Source organism: Ovis canadensis, chromosome X (genome assembly GCF_042477335.2).
Source record: "Ovis canadensis isolate MfBH-ARS-UI-01 breed Bighorn chromosome X, ARS-UI_OviCan_v2, whole genome shotgun sequence".
In the NCBI taxonomy this organism is placed as follows: domain Eukaryota; kingdom Metazoa; phylum Chordata; class Mammalia; order Artiodactyla; family Bovidae; genus Ovis; species Ovis canadensis.
The window spans coordinates 47402729-47427468 of NC_091727.1; the positions used below are offsets into that span (position 1 = coordinate 47402729).

General features: G+C 39.0%; 1 protein-coding gene across 15 annotated transcripts in view; it reads right to left on the minus strand.

Moving 5' to 3' along the window:
* Nucleotides 1–13433: 13433 nt before the first annotated feature.
* Nucleotides 13434–24740, minus strand: part of ARHGEF9 (Cdc42 guanine nucleotide exchange factor 9) — a 456132-nt gene continuing 444825 nt past the window's right edge. For all 15 annotated transcript variants that reach the window (XM_070291522.1, XM_070291525.1, XM_070291524.1 and 12 more), the window contains one exon: nt 13434–16707. In XM_070291522.1, coding sequence (XP_070147623.1) covers nt 16526–16707 — 182 coding nt within the window. In that variant the 3' untranslated portion in view covers nt 13434–16525. The remainder of the gene's footprint in view (nt 16708–24740) is intronic.

Sequence of the window (24740 nt, forward strand, 5' to 3'; positions counted from 1 at the left end):
AAGGTTTTTGATCTTCTTTACTATCATTATTCTGAATTCTTTTTCATGTAGCTAGTCTATTTCCTCTTCATTTATTTGGACTTTTGTATTTCTAATTTGTTCCTTCATTTGCATAGTATTTATCTGCCTTTTTTTTTTTAGCTTATTATGTTTGAGGGCTCCTTTTCCCAAGCTTCAAGGTTAAATTCTTTTCTTCCTTTTGAGTTGTGCCCTCCTAAGGTTGGTCTAATGGTTTGTGTAAGCTTCATATAGGGTGAGATTTGTGCTGAGTTCCTGTTTGTTTTTCCTCTGATAGGCAAAGCTGAGGTAATCCTGACAGCAGATGCTGTCAGCAGGGCAAGGCTGAGGTAATCCTGACAACAGACAGGTAATCCTGTTTGCTGATGACTGGGTTTGTATTTTTGTTTTGTTTGTCGTTTAGATGAGGCTTCTTGCACATGTTGCTACTGGTGGTTGGATGAGGCTGGGTGTTGTATTCAAATGGTTTCCTTTGTGGGAGTTCTATCTGATATTCCCTAGGGTTAGTTCTCTGGTAGTCTAGGGTCTTGGAATCAGTGATCCCACTCCAAATATTCAGGGCTTGATCTTGCTTCTTCCCTTCCAAGGGGCATGTTGGGCAAAGCCATGCTTGGCTAATATGGTTGGGGTTCAGAAGCCCTCAGGACCTTATATGTTCCTCTGGACTCCTCTCTACTTCTTAGAAATGGAGGCCCCTCCACCTGTTTACCTTACCCTCAAGGCAGGCCCAGTTTTTAAAGCTAAGACATTTCCTTTCTCTTCCACAGTTAAAAATTTCCAGAAAAACCAGCGACCAGAGGCTAGTGTGTCTTAATAAACCAGCCCTGAAGTTGCTCAAGCCAAGGGCAGCTGAACCATCCCAGGATGTCTGGGTGACCAGCACCTCCAAGGGCACCAAGGCACACGGTCTGTTTCTTTCTTTCTTCTCTTTTTGGTATTCCCATTAGACAAATGATACTTTTTTTTTTTTAAGTTTTTCCATAGTCCTTAAATGTTCTGTTCTCTTTTCTTTTCATTATTTCTTCTCTTTTTCAGTTTTTGAGGATTCTATTGAATCATCTATCTCAGAGATACTTTCTTCAGTTGTATCCAATCTACTAATGAGCCCATCAAAGCCATTCTTCATTTTTGTTACAGTGTTTGTTTAGTTTTAATCTCTAGCTTGTATTTTCTGGTTCTGTCTTAAGATTTTTATCTCTCTACTTATATTTCCTATCCTTTTAAAAAATATTTATTTGGCTATGCTGGGTCTTAGCTGCAGCTTTCAGGATATTTGATCTTTGTTGCATCATGTGAATTGTTTATTTGCAGCATGTGGAATGTTTAGTTGCAACACATGAGATCTAGCTCCAGAGATGGAATCTGGGTCCCCTCCATTGGGAACATGGAGTCATAGCCACTAGACAACCAGGGAAGTTCCTATGTATTCTTGCATGCAGTATACTGTACCACTAGAACACTGAGTATATTTATCACTGTTGTTCTATATTCCCAGACTGAAAATCCCAACATTCTTGGTATGTCCTGATGCTTGCTCGCTTCAAATTGTGTGTTTGTGTGTTCAGAGGTGAGGGTCTTTGCCTTGATACATATTATAATTTTTTGACTCTTTTCCAATGAGTCAACTCTTCACATGAGGTGGCCAAAGTACTGGAGCTTCAGCTTTAACATCATTCCTTCCAAAGAAATCCCAGGTCTGATCTCCTTCAGAATGGACTGGTTGGATCTCCTTGAAGTCCAAGGGACTCTCAAGAGTCTTCTCCAACACCACAGTTCAAAAGCATCAATTCTTGTGTGCTCAGCCTTCTTCACAGTCCAACTCTCACATCCATACATGACCACAGGAGAAACCATAGGCATTGCAAAAGACTGATGCTGTGAGGGATTGGGGGAAGGAGGAAAAGGGGACGACAGAGGATGAGATGGCTGGATGGCATCACTGACTCGATGGATGTGAGTCTGAGTGAACTCTGGGAGTTGGTGTTGGACAGGGAGGCCTGGCGTGCTGCGATTCATGGGGTCGCAAAGAGTCGGAAACGACTGAGTGACTGAACTGACTGAACTGACTAGACGGACTTTTGTTGGCAAAGTAATGTTTCTGCTTTTTAATATGTTATCTAGGTTGGTCATAACTTTCCTTCCAAGGAGTAAACATCTTTTTATTTCATGGCTGCAATCACCATCTGCAGTGATTTTGGAGCCCAGAAAAATAAAGTCTGACACTGTTTCCACTGTTTCCCCATGTATTACCCATGAAGTGATGGGACCAGATGCCATGATCTTCATTTTCTGAATGTTGAGCTTTAAGCCAACTTTTTGACTCTCCTCTTTCACTTTCATCAAGAGGCATTTTAGTTCCTCTTCACTTTCTGCCATAAGGGTGGTGTCATCTGCATATCTGAGGTTACTGATATTTCTCCCAGCAATCTTGATTCCAGCCTTTGCTTTTTTCCAGCCCATCATTTCTCATGATGTATTCTGCATATAAGTTAAATAAGCAGGGTGACAGTATACAGCCTTGACATACTCCTTTTCCTATTTGGAACCAGTCTGTTGTTCCATGTCCAGTTCTAACTGTTGCTTCCTGACCTGCATATAGGTTTCTCAAGAGGCAGGTCAGGTGGTCTGGTATTCCCATCTCTTTCAGAATTTTCCACAGTTTATTGTGATCCACACAGTCAAAGGCTTTGCCATAGTCAATAAAGCAGAAATAGTTGTTTTTTTTTTTCCTGGAACTCTCTTGATTTTTTGATGATGCAGCGGATGTTGGCAATTTGATATTGGTTCCTCTGCCTTTTCAAAAACCAACTTGAACATCTGGAAGTTCACAGTTCATGTATTGCTGAAGCCTGGCTTGGAGAATTTTAAGCATTACTTTACTAGCATGTTAAATGAGTGCAATTGCATGGTAGTTTGAACATTCTTTGGCATTGCCCTTCTTTTGGGTTGGTATGAAAAATGACCTTTCCCAGTCTTGTATGCACTGCTGGATTTTCCAAATTTGCTGAAATACTGAGTGCAACACTTCAGCAGTATCAACTTTTAGGATTGGAAATATATCAGCTGGAATTCCATCACCTCCAGTAACTTTGCTTTTGCCCTCCAGGATGGCTGGCACTAGGTGAGTGATCACACCATCATGATTATCCGGGTTACTAAGATCTCTTTTGTATAGGTCTGTGTACTCTTGCACCTCTTCTTAATATCTTCTGCTTCTGCTAGGTCCATACCATTTCTGTCCTTCATTGTGCCTATCTTTGCATTAAATGTTCCCTTGGTATATCTAATTTTCTTGAAGTGATCTCTAGTCTTTTCATTCTATTGCTGTCTTCTATTTATTTGCATTGATCATTTATGAAGGCTTTCTTATTTCTTCTTTGAAACTCTTCATTCAGATGGGTATATCTTTCCTTTTCTCTTCTGCCTTTTTCTTCTCTTCTTTCCTCAGCTATTTGTAAGGCCTCCTCAGACAACCATGTTGCCATTTTGCATTTATTTTGTAGGGATGGTTTTGAACGCTGTCTTGTGTACAGTGTTACAAACCTCCGTTCATAGTTCTTCAGGCACTCCGCCTATCAGATCTAATTCCTTGAATCTATTTGTCAATTCCACTGTATAATCATAAGAGATTTGGTTTACCTGAATACCTAAAAGGCCTAGTGGTTTTCCCTACTTTTTGAATTTAAGTCTGAAATTTTCAATAAGGAGTTCCTGATCTGAGCCAGAGTCAGCTCCCATCTTGGTTTTGCTGACTATATAGAGCTTCTCCATCTTTGGCTGCAAAGAATATAATCAATCTGATTTTGGTGTTGACCATCTGGTGAAGTTCATGTGTAGAATCATCTTTTGTGTTGTTGGAAAACAGTGTCTGCTGTGCCCAGTATGTTCTCTTGACAAAAATCTAATAGGCTTCTCCCTGTTTCATTTTGTATTCCAAGGCCAAACTTGCCTGATACTCCAAATGTCTCTTGGCTTCCTACTTTTGCATTCCTGTCCCCTATGATGAAAGGATATCTTCTGTGGTGTTAGTTCTAGAAGGCCTGAAGTTCTGTTCAGTTCAGTCGCTCAGTCGTATCCAACTCTAAACCCCATAATGGCCTGGAGTCCATCATCAACTCCTGGAGCTTACTCAAACTCATGTCGATCAAATCAGTAATGCCATTCAACCATCTCATCCTCTGTCATCCCCTTTTCCTCCTGTCTTCAGTCTTTCCTAGCATCAGGATTTTTTTCAATGAGTCAGTTCTTTGCACCAGGTGGCCATAGTATTGGAGTTTCAGCTTCAGCATCAGCCATTCCAATGAATATTCGAGACTGATTTCCTTTAGGATGGACTGATTGGATCTCCTTCCAATCCAAGGGACTGTCAGGAGTCTTCTCCAACACCAAAGTTCAAAAGCATCAATTCTTTGGCACTCAGCTTTCTTCATATGCCAACTCTCACATTCATACATGACTACCGGAAGACACATTGCTTTGACTAGTTGGACCTTTGTTGACAAAGTAATGTCTCTGCTTTTTAAGATGCTGTCTAGTTGATCATAGCTATTCTTCCAAGGAGCAAACGTCTTTTAATTTCATGGCTGAAGTCACCATCTGCACTGATTTTGGAGCCCCCCCAAAATAAATTTTGTCACTGTTTCCATTGTTTCCCCATCTATTTGCCACTGAAGTGATGGGACTGTATGCCATGATCTTAGATTCTTGAATGTTGAGTTTTAAACCAGTTTTTTCACTCTCCTCGTTCACTTTCATCAAGAGGCTCTTTAGTTGTTTCCTTTCTGCCATAAGGGTGGTGTCATCTGCATATCTGAGGTTACTGACATTTCTGCTGGCAATCTTGATTCTAGCTTGTGCTTCATCCAGCCTGGCATTTCTCATGATGTTATCTGCATATAAGTTAAATAAGCCAGGTGATGATATACAGCCTTTATGTACTCCTTTACAAATTTTGAACCAGTATGTTTTTCCGTGTCTGGTTCTAACTCTTCTTTCTTGACCTGCATACAGATTTCAAAGGATACAGCTAAGGTGTGGTATTCCAATTTTGTTAAGAATTTTCCAGTTTGTTGTGACCCACATATTCAAAGGCTTTGGTGTAGTCAATAAAGCAGAAGTATATGTTTTTCTGGAATTCTCTTGCTTTTTCAATGATCCAATGAATGTTGACAGTTGATCTCTGGTTCCTCTGTCTTTACTAAATCCAGCTTGAACATCTGGAAATTCAAGGTTCATGTACTGTTGAAGCCTGACTTGGAGAATATTGAGAATTACTTTGAAAGCGTGAGAGATGAGTGTGATTGTGCAGTAGTTTGAACATTTTGGGGCATTGCCTTTCTTTGGGATTGGGATGAAAACTGACCTCCTGTGGCACTGTTGAGTTTTTCAAATTTGCTGGCATATAACATTCCTGATTCCTTTGCAGCATTGTTCCTACAGCATCAGACTATACTTTCACCATCAGACACATCCACAACTGGGTGTTGTTTCTACTTTGCTTTAGCCTTTTCATTCCTTCTGGAATTATTTCTTTGCTCTTCTCCAGTAGCATACTGGGCACCTACTGACCTGGGGAATTCATCTTTCAATGTCATATCTTTTTGCTTTTTCATACTGTGCATGGGGTTCTCAAAGTAGGAATGCTGAAGTGGTTTCCCATTTCCTTCTCCAGTGAACCACGTTTTGTCAGACTTCTCCACCATGACCCGTCCAAATTGAGTGGCCCTACATGGCATAGCTCATAGTTTCATTGAGTTAGACAAAGCTATTATCTGTGTGATCATGTTCATTAGTTTTTTTTTTTTTTTTTTTTATGTTGGTGGTTTTCATTCTGTCTCCCATCTGATGGAAGAAGATAGGAGGCTAGTGGAAGCTTCCTGGTGGGAAGGTGCATGCATCCTTTTGGATCATATTTTTCTCCAGATGCATTCCCAGGAGTGGGATTGGAGAATTATTTGGTAGTTCTATTTTTAGGTTTTTAAGGAACCTCCATACTCTTCTCCATAGTGCCTGTACAAATTTACATTCCCACATATGGTATAGAAGGGTTCCCTTCTCTTCACACTTGCTCTAGCATTTATTGCTTGTGGATTTTTTAATGACAGCCATTCTGGCTGGTGTGAGGAGATATGTCATTGCAGTTTTGATTTGCATTTCTCTAATAATTCACGATGTTGAACATCTTTTCGAGTCTCTTGGACATCTGTATGTTTACTTTGGAGAAATGTCTGTTTTGGTCTTCTGCCCATGTTTTTGATTGGACTGTTTGTTTTGATGTCCAAGCATCATTAGCTATTTATAAATGCAGGAGAACAATCCCTTGTCTGTCACATTATTTGCAAATATTTTCTCCCAATCTGTGTGTTGTCATTTTGTTTTGCTTATTGTTTCCTTTTCTGTGCAAAAGCTTTTGAGTTTGAGTAGGCTCCCATCTGTTTATTATTTCTTTTTTCCATTGTTCTAGGAGATAGATCAAAATTTTTTTCTGTGATTTATTAGAGAGTGTTCTGCCTATGATTTCCTCTAGGCGTTTTAAAATGTCCAGTCTCACGTTTAGGTCTTTAATCCATTTTGAGCTTATTTTTGTGTATGTTGTTAAAGATTTATCTAATTTCATTTTTTGTTACATTTAGCTGTTTGGTATTCCCAGCATCATTTGTTGAGAGACTATTAATTTGATATTGTGTAGCTTTGCCTCCTTCATCATAGATTAATGGACAGTAGGTGCATGGGGTTGGAGAAGGCAATGGCATCCCACTCCAGTACTCTTGCCTGAAAAATCCCATGGATGGAGGAGCCTGGTGGGCTGCAGTCCATGGGATCGCGAAGAGTCGGACACGACTGAGCGACTTCCCTTTCACTTTTCAGTTTCATGCATTGGAGAAGGAAATGGGAACCCACTCCAGTGTTCTTGCCTGGAGAATCTGAGGGACGGGGGAGCCTGGTGGGCTGCTGTCTATGGGGTCACACAGAGTCAGACACGACTGAAGTGACTTAGCAGCAGCAGCAGGTGCACGGGGTAATTTCCAGGTTTTTTATAATGTTCCACTCATCTGTATTTCTATTTTTGTACCAGTACCACACTGCTTTGATGACTGTAGCTTTGTAGCATAGTTTGAAGTCAGGAAACCTGATTCCTCCAGCTTACTTTTTCTTTCTCATTATTGCTTTGACTATTCCAGATATTTTTTGTCTCCATAGAAAGTTTAAGATTTTTTGTTCTAGGTCTGTGAAAAATGCCATTGGTAATTGATAGGGATTGTGTTGAATCTGAAGATTGCCTTAGGTAGTATAGTAATTTTGACAATATTAATTCTTCCAATACATGAACATCTGTTTGGGTCTTATTTGTTTTTTTTTTTAATTTATCTATTTTTTAATTGAAGGGTGATTGCTTCACAGAATTGTATTGGTATTTGCCAAACATCAACATGAATATTTGATTTCTTTAATCAATTTCTCATAGTTTTGAGGAATACAGGCGTTTTGTCTCCTTAGGTATGTTTCAGGTCAGTCTCTCAGCCATGTCTGAATCCTTGTGACCCCATGTACTGCAGCATGCCAGGACTCCTTGTCCATCACCAACTCCAGGAGTTTACTCAAACTCATGTCCATTAGTCGATGATGCCATCCACATGTCTCATCCTCTGTTGCCCATTCTCCTCCCACCCTCAGTCTTTCCTAGTTGAGTCCTAGGTATTTTATTCCTTTTGAGGTGATGGTAAAAGGAAGTGTCTCTTGAATTTCTCTTTGATTTTTTCATTTGTAATTCAGTCACTCAGTCATGTCCATCTCTTTTGGACCCCATGGACTGCAGTATGCCAGGGTTCCATCCTTTACTATCTCCCAGAGTTTGCTCAAACTCATGTCAATTAGTCAATGATGCCATCGAACTGTCTCATCCACTGTTGCCCCATTCTCCTCCTGCCCTCAGTCTTTCCCAGCATCAGGGTCTCTTCCAATGAGTTGGCTCTTAGCATCAGGTGGCCAAACTATTGGAGCTTGAGTGTTAGTCCTTCCAAAGAATATTCAGGGTTTATTTCCTTTTCCTTTAGGATTGACTTGTTTGATCTCTCTGCTGTCCAAGGGACTCTCAAGAGTCTTCTCCAGCACCACAGTTCAAAAACATCAGGTTTTCAGTGATCAGCCTTTTGTATTATCCAGCTCTCACATCCCTACATAACTATTGGAAAAACCAAAGCTTTGACTATACAGACCTTTGTTGGCAAAGTAATGTCTCTGCTTTTTAATACACTGTCTAGATTTGTAATAGTTTTTCTTCCAAGGAGCAAGTGTCTTTTAATTTAATTGTTGCAGCCACCATCCACAGTGATTTTGGAGGCCAAGAAAATAAAATTGTCACTGTTTCCATTGTTTCCCTATCTGTTTGTCGTGAAGTGATGGGACCTGATATCATCATCTTAGCTTTTTGAATGTTGAGTTTATTGCCAGCTTATTCACTCTCCTCTTTCACCTTCTTCAAGAGGCTTTTTAGTTCTTCATTTTTTTGCCATTAGGGTGGTGTCATCTGCACATCTGAGGTTATTGTTCTCTCTCCCAGCAATCTTGATTCCAGCTTGAACTTCATCCAGATTGGCATTTTGCATGACATACTGTGCATATAAGCTAAAGTAGCAGGTGACAATATACAGCCTTGACTTACTCCTTTCCCAATTTGGAACCATTTTGTTGTTCCATGTCTGGTTCTAACTGTTGCTTCTTGATCTGCATACAGGTTTGTCAGGAGGCAGATAAGTTGGTCTGGTATTTCCATTTAAGAACTTTCCACAGTTTGTTGTGATCCACACAGTCAAAGTCTTTAGCGAAGTCAATGAAGCAGAAGTATATGTTTTTCTGGAATTCCCTTGTTGGTGTATAGAAATGTAATAGATTTCTGTTGCATATATGTATTAATTTTGAAACCTGCAACTTTATCTGATTAACTAATGTGTTCTAGAAATTTTCTGGTAGCATCTTCAGGATCTTCTATGTATAGTACCATGTCATCTGTAAATAGTGACAGTTTAATTTCTTTTTTTCCAATTTGGGTTCCCTTTACTTCTTTTTCTTCTCTGAGAGTTGACATCCTTGTCTTTTTCCTGATCTTAGAGGAAATGCTTTCAGCTTTCACCATTGAGTATGATGTTAGTTGTAAGTTTGTCATATATGGCCTTTATTATATTGAGGTATATTCCCTCTATGCCCATTTTCTGGAGGTTTTTTATCATAAATGTGTTCTGAATTTTGTCAAAAGCCTTTTATGTATCTATTGAGATGTATATTTTTTATTCTTCAGTTTGTTGATGCTGTGTATCACATTGGTTGATTTGCAAATATTGAAAAATTCTTGCATACCTGGGATGAATCCTGTGATCATGGTGTATGGTCTTTTTAAATGTACTATTGGATTCAAATTGCTTGTATTTTGTTGAGGATTTTTGCACCTATGTGGATCAGTGATATTGGCCTGTAATTTTCTTTTTTAGTGGTATCTCTGTCTGGTGTTGGTATCAGGGTTATAGTGGCCTCAAAGAATGAGTTTGGAAGTGTTCCTTCCTCTGCAATCTTTTGCAACAATTTCAGAAGATAGATGTTAACCCTTCTCTAAATGTATGATAGAAGTCACCTGTGAAACCATCAGGTCATGGACTTTTGTTTGCTGGGAGTTTTTAAATCACAGTTTCAATTTCAGTGTTTATGATCGGTCTATTCATAATTTCTATTTCTTCCTGGTTCTCTTTTGGGATTTGCACTTTTCTATGAATATGTCCATTTTTCCAAGTTGTCCATTTTGTTGGCATAGAGTTGCTCATAGTAGTCTCTAATGATCCTTTCCATTTCTGCAGAGAAAATTTTAACTTCTTTTTTCATTTTTAATTGTATTGATTTCTCTCCCTTTTTTCCTTGGTGAGTGTGGCTAAAGTTTTATTGGTTTTATCTTTTCGAAGAACCGGCTTTAAATTTCATTAATCTTTACAATTGTTTTCTTTGTTCCTATTTCATTTATTTCTTCTCTGATGTTATTTCTTTCCTTCTGCTAACTTTAGTTTTGTTTATTCTTACTCTAGATATTTTGCATGTAAGGTCAGGACTTTTATCTGAGATTTTTTTGTATTTCTTGAGGAAGATTGTATGCTATAAATGTCCCTCTTAGAACTGCTTTTGCTGTCTCCCATAGGTTTTGGACTGTTGTGATTTTGTTTTTATTTGTCTCTAGGTATTTTTTTTTATTTCCTCTTTGATTTCTTCAGTGATCCTTTAGATGTTTAATATCATATTGTATTTTTTGTAATTTTTATTGTAGTTTCTTTCTAATCTTATAGCATTGTGACAAGAAAAGATGCTTGATATGGTTTTAATTTTCTTAAATATACTGAGACTCACCTTATGGCTCTGCATGTGGTCAATACTGGAGAATGTTCTGTGTGTGCACTTGAAAAGAATGCATAGTCTGTTGCTTTTGGATGGAATGTTCTATAAATATCAATTAAATCCATGTGATCTAAAGTTTTATTTAAGCCCTGTGTTTCCTTACTAATTTTCTGTCTGGATGGCAATGTGATTTAGGATGGGGTTTTTGTCCACACCAACAATGTGATTTATGGTGGGGTCTCTGATTTACTTGGTATCAGTTCATCTTCTGAGGGGACTGTAGACAGGGATCAGCCACAAGTGCAGTGATAAAGCAAGAACCAAATCTTAAGAAACCTGAGTGTGCTTTCCTGGCTGGCAATACTCCATGCATATTGTCACATATTTATTCTGGAAAGTAACATTGTCCTCACTCCACAGGAATAGGAAAATTGAAGCTCTCTGTTTGGTACTTTCTTATACTCTGCCCTATGCTTCTTCCCTTGGCTGATTTTCATCTATATCCTTTAGGTTTCATAAGGCATAACCATGAGTATATCAATGAATTCTGTGAGTCTTGTAGTTAATTATCAAACCTAAGGGTGTTATTTGGGATCCCTAGACTCTCAATTGGTATCAGAAGGAAGGGTTGTCTTGTGTGAACTCTTTCCCCTAACTTCTCAATTGCTCTAACATTCACAATATGGTAGAATTTTCCTTGTCTTCTGAGACTTAGTTCAAACATTTCCTTCTTTGGTAGAGATGTCTAATGTTCATTCATATCTAGTTCTCTTGCCCTTCTGAGTTTGTAGGACTTTTACAGTTTTCTGTTTCCTTAAAGTTGGATGAGGCCATATGATCAGTTATGGCTAGAGAATTTAACTGTAAGTGAGAAACAATCTAGGGCTCTCTCTTCAGCTGTGGTGATTATAGAACTACATCTTGAGATGGAGGTGTAGCAAGGCAGCAGAAGCCCAGATCGTGTACTATCACATGGGTAATAGCTCCTCTGGAAAGTCACCTGGATTCAGAGTAGGATTTGTATGAGCAAGAAATAAACTCTTATATGTTAAGCCATTAAGATTCATATTGATGTATGAATACAACACAATATTGTAAAGCAATTATCATTCAATTTAAAATAAATAAATTAAAAAATAAAATGGATAAACAACAAGAAAAAAAAAGATTTAAGGGAATATCTCTTATTGCAGTACACTAAACTTATCCTGACGGATTATAAAGATCTTCCTCAATTAGAATTAACCACTCCATTTTCTGAGTGCCTTGAGGACTTCATCCATCCTTGTTATGGCCCATGTTTATATGTTCTCACTGAACTCTGAGACTGTAGGCAGAGATTTTATTTTAGTCATCTTGGTATCTCTTGTGTACCAACCACAAGGCCTAGCCCAGATTATATATTTAGGACATGCAAGTTGAATCTAATTCAGTTGGTTGGCAGCATGGCTGTTGTGGAGATGGACAAAGCCTCACCTAAAAAGCTGCCTTGAAGGACCTATTGGTGAGTTAAATAGGACAAAGGACCATGCACCATTCCTTTCACTCTTCCCCAATCATATGAGGAAACACTCATGGCCTACTGGAGAAAAAAGAAAGAAATGGGAGAGATGGAACCAGAATAGTGTGCTTCTAGTGAACATGAATTAACCTCCAAAAATTCCTCTCCAACCATATTGGCAAAGCCAGATGGTCTAATATACCTATGACCAGGCTAAACTGTTGCACTGCAGGCGGTTTTACTTGGGGGAATGCTGAGATCTCATTTTGTTATCTTGGACCTGATAGGTAAAACCTGGGTGAGCAAGGTCTATCTAACCAGCATTCTATTCTATTTAGGACAGAAGCCTCTGGGAGGCAGGGGTAAGCAGGTCAATATAAATAGGGAAATTCCAAAGGGTCCAAAGGTTAAGCAGGCTAAGTAGCAGAGTGGTGGCCTCAGTGACTAAGACACTGAAGTAAGCCAAAACCCACAGCAGAGACCTTGGGCTTCTTCTATTTTCTCTTGATGTATGTGTTAGTCGCTCAGTCGTGCCTGACTCTTTGCGACCCCATAGACTGCAATCCACCAGGTTCCTCTGTCCATAAGATTTTCCAGGCAAGGATACTGGAGTGCGTTGCCATTTCCTTCTCTAGGGGATCTTCCCAACCCAGGGATCGAACCCGGGTCTCCTGCACTGCAGGCAAAAGGACCGGTGGTCGTAGTCATCTGTTGGAAGCCTATACTAGAAAACTTAAAGAGACAGGGCTCTTGAGAAGAATATAGAGAGTGATATTCATTCATATGCTAGTATCAGCTCATTCCATATTCTTGCTTCCAACTCCCCTCAATCCATGTGGCATCCAGGAACACTCTAAGAGTAAGCAACACTGAGACCAGTTTGAAGCAGATTGGGAGATGAGTGATGAATAAGCATTTTATTAGGGTCAGTGTTTATTTCTTCTGGAAAAAGGCAGGTGAAGTAGTACCAGAGCATATAAACTACTATTGTGTCTCTGCTGGGTAACATAAGATACCACACAGGAGCCTTGTGGACAGCAAGGAGCATGTATGTGTAGGAGACACCATGAAATAAACACTTTGGGGGATGGATAAATCTGTCTATTTCAGAGTAAACAGAACTGGAAGCATTAGGAAGTAGCTGAAGGTGAGAGATTCCTAAGGGATATGGATTCTGGTTAGGTTCAAAAAGCAGCTTTTAAGAGCATGTGAGAGTGCACAGGGCAAGTACTAGACTTGGCAGCTGCAAGGAAAAGGAGCAAAGTCAGGAATGGGTCTTTAACACTTGTCAAAGGGTGAAGTGACATGAATGACAGTCCTACCCATAAAGACATTTGAAGTGCCTCTATTACAGAATCAAACATGGTTCTTGTGGCCCACTCTGTAAGAAATGACATGGAAGGCCAGATAGCCCATGGTATGCCTGGCTATAGAACAACAGGACTGGTAGGTGAGGCTGGGATAAGCTGCCCCCGCCAGGCAAATTCCCTTTATTTAGCAATTGGTAAAACACACACACACAAAATAGCTTGAGAGCTATGCCTAGAGGTGTCTTTTACTTCTTTTATTGAACTCCATAAATATTTTCATAAGGCTTTGTGTCATTACAACATCATATTTTTGTTAAACATTTTTTAAACACACAACTTTGACACTTGTTTGACAGGGTCAAACAATCAGATAGAAGAAATGAAATAATAAACTGGCAAGTGCAGAGCAGCAGGGGTAATCAAAATCACTGTTGCCCATCCATCCACCCCAGCCCACCCCATCCCCAAAGCACTAAAAGATCACTATTTGGTTTCACACTAGAATTGTTAGAACTCTCTTGTTGCTGTCCTTACACATCCTTTAGAGACATACATGTAGAAGGGATGAGAGAGAGAGAGGGAGAAAGAGGAGTTGAGCTTCTGGATTAGGCCATTCTATGGCAGGTTCCAAGACTTGGAGAGCAAATCCAGGCCTCATTGAGGTGAGGAAAGGGGATCTCTGGGCCATGCAGAAACAGAGATTTACAGATTTCTTGGGGAGAGCACTGCTGTGGGGACACAGAATAGGCTTGGATTCTGAACTCAGGTAATGGGAGCTCCCCTTGAGGCTGTCCATCACTGGTCTGCTTGCTGTCATTGGTTAGGAGAATTTTCTGACCAATGGTAAACTGATTTCTTATTGAGTTGTCGGCATCTGATGAGACCAGTGAATTGGGTGGGTGAGAGGTAGGTGGAAAAGAGGTGAAAAATCCCTGATCCTGGAGCTCTATGCCCTGCTTCCCTGGACACAGTCCCAGGGGAGCAGGAAGGGGGTGTGGGAGGGAGCTTGGCCAAGAGAAGTTGTAGGTCTAGGGACCTGTCCAAGCATCCCCTTTTGGTGTGCCCCCAAGCTCTGGAGAAACATGTCAAGGCCAGGCCTAATGGGAAAAGAATGGAAAGTGGGAAAATAATGTACACTCAAGGAAGGTCTACACAGCCAGATATTCTGTTTGACAGGGAGGTCAATTTAGCTGAGGCACTCCGTACCAGGTTCCTTGCCAACGGGGCTTAAGTAGTTGGGTCTTGTGCTGAGCAGTGGTGGCCAGTCCCGAGCTCTAGCCCTCTGCTCAATTCAGGCTTATCCTTGGCTTACTCCTCAAGTCTCATTTGGGTGTGGTGGAATGTGAGCTTAAACAGCTTGTAATTTGATTCCAAAGAGGAAAAATTCCCAGGCTGGACAGGGCCTGGTCTGAATCAGGAAGCATAAAAGCAGCAATCAAGCTAGCTATGTTAAGTGTCCCATGCAGCCAAGTGTCAGCTGCTGCTCATTAAGCTGAGGTCCTTTCATGATGAAGTCTTCTCCCACAGGGTCAAGGACAGACTCAATCTCCTCACTAGAATGGCTCTCCATAGTAGGCCCCATCTTTACTCCTTTGTACTACATTCAAGGTCTATCTACCCAAGAGGCCATGTAGAGAGGAGGAATAGGGAGTACACATAGGGAGCCTGTCTCTTTGCGTGGGAAGTGAAAAGCCTGACAAAAATGAATCTGAGGGCAGCAACTCTGCCTCAGATCCTTTCTCCACAGGGAAATGTCCCCTGGGTTTCTCACTTGCTTACTTCAAATGTGATGGGATGAGAGAATGTTGGAAACAGGGCATTCTTTGAGTTCCAAAAGTGCTTTAATTATGCTCATACTAGCAATCCTCCTGTGTAGGGGAGAGCAGGAGAAAGAAGGTAAACAGGGAGGAGGATGGAAGGAGCCATGGAAGATTATCCATGCAATCTGCTAACAATGGGGGAAGTTACACCTAAGTTAGGAACTTTAAGTACATATCTTGGACTGAGGATGTCTCTTTCCATGCCCATCTTTATTCTTTTCTATAAGAGATTACTCTCAGCCCTGGATTCTGTCTAGGTCAATAATTTGAATACAGCTGATGATCTTGGTCAGGTGAACTCTGTTTTGACCTCTCACAGACTCTGAACAATGCTGCCTAAACAATCTGCAAATGTGAAGCAGGTATAACCAGGCTGCTGAACTGACTGCAGTGGGGAATCATATCCTAAACCTACCTGTTATTGGAGACAGTTGAATCCCTCCTTCAAGGGGCAGAGTCTCAGCCTCTTTGCTTCTAGTTCAGACTTTTTAAGTTAGGGGAGGAAGAAGCCTAGAAGAAACCCCATAACCAAAGTGGCATGAAGAAGAGAATAACTGACCCAAACTAAACCCCAGATACAAAACTGTCATGACCCAGCAGTGCTACAACATGGGAACCCCCAGTGCTAGAAGAAGAAACAGCCCAAATGCAGAACATTTTCTGAACAAAAGTCCCTTCTAGTATCATTATTCTGATGTTCTCTTACTTCTGTTTAGTTTCAATCCCTCCACAACACCTAAAACACAGTGAAAGCAATAGAAATATTGAGCAGTTATGTCACAGGGCACAACAGAGCATGTCCAGACTGGTATGACTAGGACAGAAGATGCAGGAAAAAGGCTATTTGGGGTAACTGCAGGGCTGCAGAAACATTCGCAGATGATCAGTCGAGGGAGAGGAGAAAGGGGATCCTTCCTTTACCCAATGAGAAGTAAAAGGAAAAAAAGAAATTCAAAACTCCCAAACACCACCATATTAAACTAAATTCAAAAGTCATCAGCATCAGTATCATCAGGAAAGTAAAAATCAATACAACACATCTATGTTAATAATGACAAGTCAATGAATCATTCACAGGAGAGCAAAAAGATTATCTCAACAAAAGAGGAACAAATAGAAATGTAAGTTTCTGAAAGTAAAGGGGAGGGGGGCAGGATAAGAACAGAAAACTTTTTAAGGGATCACATGTTTGGAAGTCATTGGTACTTCTTCCTACCAACTACAGATTTTACTTGCCCAAAACAACAGAAAACATTTTTGGTCCTTCTGCGTGTGTGAGTGTGTGTGAGTGTGAGAGTGAGTGTGTGTGTGTGTGTGTGTGTGTGTAGTTGTGTGGGTGGGTGTGTGGGTGTGTACACTCAAGACTGTGTGTTTTTGTGTATGTGTGTGTATGCATGTGTGTGTATATGTATATATATATAAATTTCAACAGTGCTTCTCCAAAAAAAGGTCCATCTATAAATATAATTTTATTTATTTTAAAATTATCTGCCTCCCTGTTGGTATTATTTTTTGAAGGGGGTTAACCTGCTGAGGTTTTGCCAGAATGGTGACTGGCTGCGCTTGGGTTCGGTGAACTCAAAGACCTGTGACTGAGCGATGCCATCGGGGACCAGGTATTGGCCCTGGTTTAACGGGTCCTGTGGTGGTGGGTAGGAAGGAGGAACTGAGCGGGCAGAGTTGACACCTAGAGTAGATGGGAGATCAAAGGGAAATGGTATCAATTAAGTAGCAAGGGGCTTCTCAAATCACCTAGTGCCCCACTTTTAATCCTTATCTATATTCAAAACAGAATAGGCTGAAGCACAAAGCATATGATTCAGAATGCAAGGATGATTTCTCTGTTGCTCCCAAATACCTTTTTCATTTGGTGGTCACTGTCTGAAATTTCAACATTACAGCTTCTCTGTTTGTCTTTGTTTGATGACTTGATCCCATTACCCTGGAAGCAATGTCACATTAAGCCATCATATATCATATTAAGCCATTGGCAGGTCAGTGAGAAGGAAACACTTTTCTAAAAGTGAGTATTTTGCTGTTTTTTATCCTTATTATCGTTTTCCAGCTTTATTGAGATATAACTGACATAATATTGTGTAAGCATAAGATGTTAAATGTGATGATACATTACATGTATATACTGTGAAATAATTATCACAATAAGGTTAGTTAACACACCCATCACCTCACACAATTACTTTTGTTTGTGGTAAGAACATTTAAGAATCTCCTAAGTATGTAATACTCTTAGCACCTCCTAAGTATACAATAGAGTACTGTTAACTATATTAACCATACTGTATATTATATCCCTAGAACATCATATAACTAGAAGTTTGTGCCCTTTGACCAACAAATCCCCACTTTCCCCAATGCCAACCCCAAAATCTGGCAACCAGCAATCTATTTTCTGTTTCTACAACTTTGCATTTTTCAGCTTGCACTTAAAAGAGACATCAGATATTTGTATTTTATAACTTATTTCTCACAGCATAACTCCCTAAAGATCATTCATATTTCCATAAACGATAGGATTTCTTTCTTTTTATGGCTGAACAGTATACCATGGTATGTATGTATATGTCTTTATTGGGTATATGGTTTATAAATAATTTCTCCCATTTCATAGGGAGCCTTTTCATTTTGTTAATAGTTTGTCTTTTGCTGAGCAGAATTCAAGTCCCACTTGCTTATTTTTGATTCTCTGGCTTGTGCTTTAGGTGTCATATTTAAAAACTCATTGGCAAGACCAATGTCAAGGAGTATTTTCTCTATGTTTTCTTCTAGAATTTCTGCATATGTGAGTCTTACACATAAGTCATTAATCTGCTTTGAGTTAATTTTTGTGACTGGTGTAGTATGGGGGGGTTGATACAGTCCTCTGCATGTAAATATCTAATTTCTCCAATGCCATTAATAAAAGAGTAGTTATCCCTTGTATTTCCACCCTGGCTCAGTGGTAAAGAATCTACCTTCAATGCAGGAGATGCAGGTTCAATCCCTGGGTTGGGAAGATACCCTGGAGAAGGAAATGGCAACCCACTCCAGTATTCTTGCCTGGGTAAGCCCATGGACAGAGGAGCCTGGTGGGCTACAGTCCATAGGGTTGCAAAGAGCTGGACATGATGAGCCACTAAAACAAAAACAACAAATTTTCCCTTTCTGAATATTCTTGCCCCCCTTACAAATAGTAGTTGAACATAAGTATGGTTTTATAATTGGGCCCTCAGTTCTGTTCCATTAATCTATATGTTGATTTTTAATGTAAACTCCATACTTTTTGGATTACTATAGTTTTGTAATATAGTTTGAAATTGGGATGTATGATTGCCTCCAATTTTGTTCTTCTTTCTCAGAATTTCTTTGGTAAATTGGGGTCTTTTCTGGTTCCATATGAATTTTAGGACTTTTTTTTTCTCCTTCTATGAAAAATGCCATGGAATTTGAGGTAGGGATTACATCAAATATACAGATGGCTTTGTGTAGTAAGGTCATTTCCACAATATCATCTTATAATCCATGAATATGTGATATCTTTCCATTTGTTTCTTCATTTTTTTCATAAATGCCTAATAGATTTAAATGTACAGATCTTTAACTTTCTTTTTTAAACTTATTCCTAAGTATTTTATTATTTTGTTCTATTGCAAATGGGGTTATGTTGTTAATTTCTCTGTGGATGTTTGTTGTTATTGAAACAAAACAATTTGTTTTGATTTTTGTACAACTGATTTTGTATACTGAAATATTTCTGAATTCCTTTACTTGAATATTTTTATGTCGTAAGAGTCTCTACAGTTTTATACATATGAAATCATGTCATCTGCAAACAGAGATACTTGACTTATGACTTTAATTGCTTTTTCTTTCCTGACCACTCTGGCTAGGACTTTCAGAGTTATGCCGAATAGGAGTGGTGAGAGTTGGTTTCGTTCTCTTTTCCCTGATCTTAGAGGAAATGCTTTCAAACTCTTACCATTGAATATGATGCTATTAGCAGTGAACTTGTCATAAAAAATTGAGGTGATTATATGATTTTTACCTTTCTCTGTAAATGTGGTACATATTTATTGATTTACATATGTAGACAATGTCTGCTCCCTAGACATGAACCACACTTGATGATGGTGCATAATCTATTTACATGTTGTTGAACTTGGTTTGCTAGTATTTTGTTGAGAATTTTTGCATCTATACTCATCAAAGTTATTGGCCTGTATTACCTAGTAGTATCTTTATCCAGCTTTGGTTTTGGGGTAATGCTGGCCTCATAAAATGAGTTTGAGAATGTTCCTTTCACTTCAAGTTTTTGGACTAGTTTGAGAAGGACTGGTGTTAATTCTTATTGAAAGGTTTCATGAAAATCACCAGTGAAATAACCTATCACTGGGCATTTCTTTGTTGGGAGGTTTGACTGATTAAATCATCTCATTTGTTATTTGCCTGTTCACATTTTGTATTTTTCCCCAATTGAGACATAATAGACATATTACATTGTATAAGGTTAAGGTATGCAACATAATGATTTTATATATATATATACATACATACATACATACATACATACATATACTGGAAAAAGATAAGCACATAAAGCTTACTTAACATTCATCACATCACATAGTTACAAAAGTTTTTATATTCTGATGAGAAGTTTTAAGATCTATTCTCCTAGAAAATTTCAAATATATAATATAGCTTTGCTAACTATAGTATTCAAGCTTTATATCACTTCCCTTGTTGTTGTTCAATCTCTCAGCTATGTCTGACTCTTTTTGACCCCATGGGCTACAGCACGCCAGGCTTCCCTGTCCTTCACCATCTCACAGAATTTCCTCAAATTCATGTCCATTGAGTTGGTGATACCACCCAGTCATCTCGTCCTCTGTCTTCCCCTTCTCCTCTTGTCTTCATTCTTTCCCAGTAAGGGAGTCTTTTCCAATGAGTTGGCTCTTTGCATCAGGTGCCCAAAGTGTTGGAGTTTCAGCTTCAGCATCAGTCCTTCGAATGAATATTCAGGATTGATTTCCTTTAGGATTGACTAATATGATGTCCTTGCAGTCCAAAGGGCTCTCAAGAGTCTTCTCCAAAACCTCAGTTAGAAAACAAATTCTTCGGTGCTCAGCCTTCTTTATGGATCAACTCTCACATCCGTACATGACTACTGGAAAAACCATAGCTTTGACTATACTCTGTCAGCAGAGTAGGCCTCTTCTTTTTGATACACTCTCTAGGTTTGTCATAGCTTTTCTTCAAAAGAGCAAGTGTCATTTAAGTTCATGGCTGCAGTCACCATCTGCAGTGATTTTGGAGCCCCCCAAAATAAACTCTGTCACTGTTTCCATTGTTTCCAAATCTATTTACCATGAAGTCATGTGACCAGATGCCATGATCTTCACTTTTTGAATGTTTAGCTTTAAGTCAGCTTTTTCACTCTCCTCTTTCAACTTCATCAAGAGGCTCTTTAGTTCCTCTTAACTTTCTACCATAAGGGCAGTGTCATCTGCGTAATTGAAGTTATTGATATTTCTCCTGGCAATCTTGATTCCAGGTTGTACTTCATCCAGCCTAGCATTTTGCATGATGTATTCTGCATATAAGTTAAATAAGCAAGGTGACAATATACAACCTTGATGTTCTCCTTTCCTATTTTGAACCAGTCTGCCATTTCATGTCCAGTTCTAACTGCTGCTTCTTGACCTGCATACAGGTTTCTCAGAAGGCAGATAAGGTGGTTTGGTATTCTCATCTCTTTAAGAATTTTCCATAGGTGGTTGTGATCTGCACAATCAAAGACTTTAGCAGAAGTAGATTTTTTTTTTCTTGAATTCTCTTGCTTTTCCTATGGTCCAACTGATGCTGGCACTTTGATCTCTGGTTCCTCTGCCTTTTCTAAATCCAACTTTTAAATCTGGAATTCTCAAATCATATACTGTTGAAGCCTAGCTTGAAGCATTTTTAGCATTAACTTGCTAGTGTGTGAAATGACTGCAATTGTATGGTAGCTTGAACATTCTTTGGCATTGCCCTTCTTTGGGATTGGAATAAAAACTGACCTTTTCCAGTCTTTTGGCCACTCCTAGTTTTCCAAATTTGCTGGCATATTGAGTGCAGCATTATAACAGCATCACCTTTTAGGATATGAAATAGCTCAGCTGGAATTCCATCACCTCCACTAGCTTTGTTCGTAGTGATGCTTCTCAAGGCACACTTGACTTAGCACTCCAGGATGTCTGGCTCTAGGTGAATGATCACACCATCATGGTTATCTGGGTCATTAAGATTTTTTTTTTTTTGGTATAGTTCTCCTGTGTATTCTTGCCACATCTTCTTAATATCTTCTGCTTCTGTTAGGTCCATACTGTTCCTGTCCTTTATTGTGCCCATGAAGCATGAAATGTTCGCTTGGAAGCTTCAATTTTCTTGAAGAGATCTCTAGTCTTTCCCATCCTATTGTTTCCCTCTATTTCTTTCATTGTTCACTTCAGAAGGCTTTCTTATCTCTCCTTGTTGTTCTCTGGAATGCTGCATTCAGATGGGTATATCATTCTGTTCCTCCTTTGCCTTTAGCTTCTCTTCTTTTCTCAGCTATTTGTAAGGCCTCCTCAGACAATCATTTTGACTTTTTGTATTTCTTCTTCTTTGGGGTGGTTTTGATCACCACATCCTCTACTATGTTTAAACCTATGTCCATAGTTCTTCAGGTACTCTATCATATCTCTTGAATCTATTTGTCACTTCCACTGTATAATCATAAGGGATTTGATCTAGGTCATACCTGAATGGCCTAGTGGTTTTCTAAACTTTCTTGAATTTATGTCTGAATTTTGCAATAAGCAGTTCATGATATGAGCCACAGTCAGCTCCTGGTCTTGTTTTTGCTGACTGTATACAGCTTCTCCATCTTTGGCTGCAAAGAGTATAATCAATCTGATTTCGGTATTTGACCATCTGGTGATGTCCATGTGTAAAGTCATTTCTTGACTTCCTACTTTTGCATTCCAGTCCCGTATGATGAAAAGGACCTCTTTTTTTTTTCCATATTAGCTCTTGAATGTCTCTATATTTTGAGCACATTTACCTATTTTCCCTAACCAACACTCCTTACATGTGGCAAACACCAATCTCTTCTCTGTTTCTATGAATTCAGTTTTATTAGATTTTCCACATAAGTGAGATCATGAAATATTTGTCTTTCTTTCTCTGCAATATTTCTTTTTGCAGAATACCTTCCAGGTTAGTCCGTGATGTGGAAAACACAAAATTTCCTTCTTTATGACTGAATAATGTTTCATTGTGTGTGTGTGTTTATCCATTCATCTGTCAAAGACACTTAGGTGGTTTCTGTGTCTTGTTTTTCAGTCACTCAGTCATGTCTGACTTTTTGCAACCCCATGGACTGTATCCTGCCATGCTTCCCTGTCTTTCACCATCTCCTGGAGCTTGCTCAAACTCATGTCCATTGAGTTTGGACACTGAGTGATGCCATCCAATCATCTCATCTTCTGTGTCTTGGTTACTATGAATAATGCTGTAACAAACATGGGGTACAGAGATCTCTTCAAGATAGCTATTTATTGAATTATATAGCAGTTCTATTTTTAAATTTTGAGGAACCTCCATATTATTTTTCATAGCAGCTGTATCAATTTACATTCTCACCAGCAGAATACAAGGGTTCTTTTTTTTCTACATCTTTCCCAGCACTTGTCAGTACTTTTCATTTGATAACAGCCATTCTGGAAGGTGTGAGGTAATATTTCACTGTGGTTTTTATTTGCATTTCCTGATGATTAATGATGCAGAAAAATTTTCATGTATATGGTAGCTATTGGAAAATTTTTTTGGAAAATGGGTATTTATGAATTCTACACATTTTTAAAATTAATTTTTATTGGAATATAGTTTATTTACAATGTTGCATTAGTTTCTGCTGTATAACAAAGTCAATCAGTTATACATATACATATATCCACTGTTTTTTAGATTCTTTTCTTATAAAGGTCATTCAGTTCAGTTCAGTTCAGTCACTCAGTCGTGCCCGACTCTTTGCAACCCCATGAATTGCAGCACGCCAGGCCTCCCTGTCCATCATCAACTCCCGGAGTTCACTCAGACTCACGTCCATTGAGTCAGTGATGCCATCCAGCCATCTCATCCTCTGTCGTCCCCTTCTCCTCCTGCCCCTAATCCCTCTCAGCATCAGAGTCTTTTCCAGTGAGTCAAATCTTTGCATGAGGTGGCCAAAGTACTGAAGTTTCAGCTTTAGCATCATTCCTTCCAAAGAAATCCCAGGGCTGATCTCCTTCAGAATGGACAGGTTGGATCTCCTTGCAGTCCAAGGGACTCTCAAGAGTCTTTTCAAACACCACAGTTCAAAAGCATCACTTCTTCAGTGCTCAGCTTTTTTCATAGGCCAACTCTCACATCCATACATGACCACAGGAAAAACCATAGCCTTGACTAGACAGACCTTTGTTGGCAAAGTAATGTCTCTGCTTTTGAATATGCTATCTAGGTTGGTCATAACTTTTCTTCCAAGGAAAAAGCATCTTTTAATTTCATGGCTGCAGTCACCATCTTACAGAGTATTAAATAGAGTTCCCTGTGCTATACAGTATGTTCTTACTAGTTACATGTCAATCTCAATCTCCCAGTTTATCCCTCTCCCACTTTCTGACTTTGCAACTGTAAGTTTGCTTTCTATTTCTGTGACTCTATTTCTGTTTTGTAAATAAGTTCATTTGTACCTTTTTTCCATTCCACATGTAAGTGATATCATATGATATATACCTTTCTCTGCCTCACTTACTTCACTAAGCATGGCAATCTCAAATAGCATCCATGTCATCAATCCATCCATGTCACCACAAATAGCATTATTTCATTTTATGGACCACATCTTCTTTATCCACTTATCTGTCAATGGACATTTATGTTGGTTCTATGTCCTAGCTATTGGAAACAGCACTGCAATGAATATTGTAATGCAAGAGTCTTTTTGTATTATGGCTTTCTCTGGATATATGCCCAGGAGTGGGATTTCTGGATCATATGATAGCTCTATTCTTAGTTCTAAGGAGCCTCCATACTGTTCTCCATAGTGGTTGTATCAGTTTATATTCCCACCAACAGTATAAAAGCTTTCTCCACAATCTCTCTGGCATTTATTACTTGTAGATTTTTTTGATGATGGCTATTCTGAAAAGTGTAAGTTTTGTCATTGTAGTTTTGATTTGCATTTCTCTAATAATAAGCGATGTTGAACATCTTTTCATGTGATTTTTGGCCATCTGTATATCTTCTTTAGAGAAGTATCTACTAGATCTTCTGCCCATTTTTTGATTGGGTTGTTTGGTATTTTCGGTATTGAGCAGCATGAGATGTTTCTATATTTGGAGATTAATCCCTTATCAGTTGCTTTGCAAATATTTTCTTCCATTCTGTAGGTTGCCTTTTCATTGTTCATGGTTCCTCTTGCTGTGCAAAAGCTTTTAAGTTTAATTAGGTCCCATTTGTTTATTTTTGTTTTTATTTTCTCTAGGAGGTGGATGCAAAAATATTGCTGCAAATTTATGTCAAAGAATGTTCTGCCTATGTTTTCCTCTAAGAGTTTTACAGTATGCAATCTTACATTTAGGTCATTTATCCATTTTGAGTTTATTTTTTTTGTGTGTGTGGTATTAGAGAACATTCTAGTTTCATTCTTTTACATGTAGC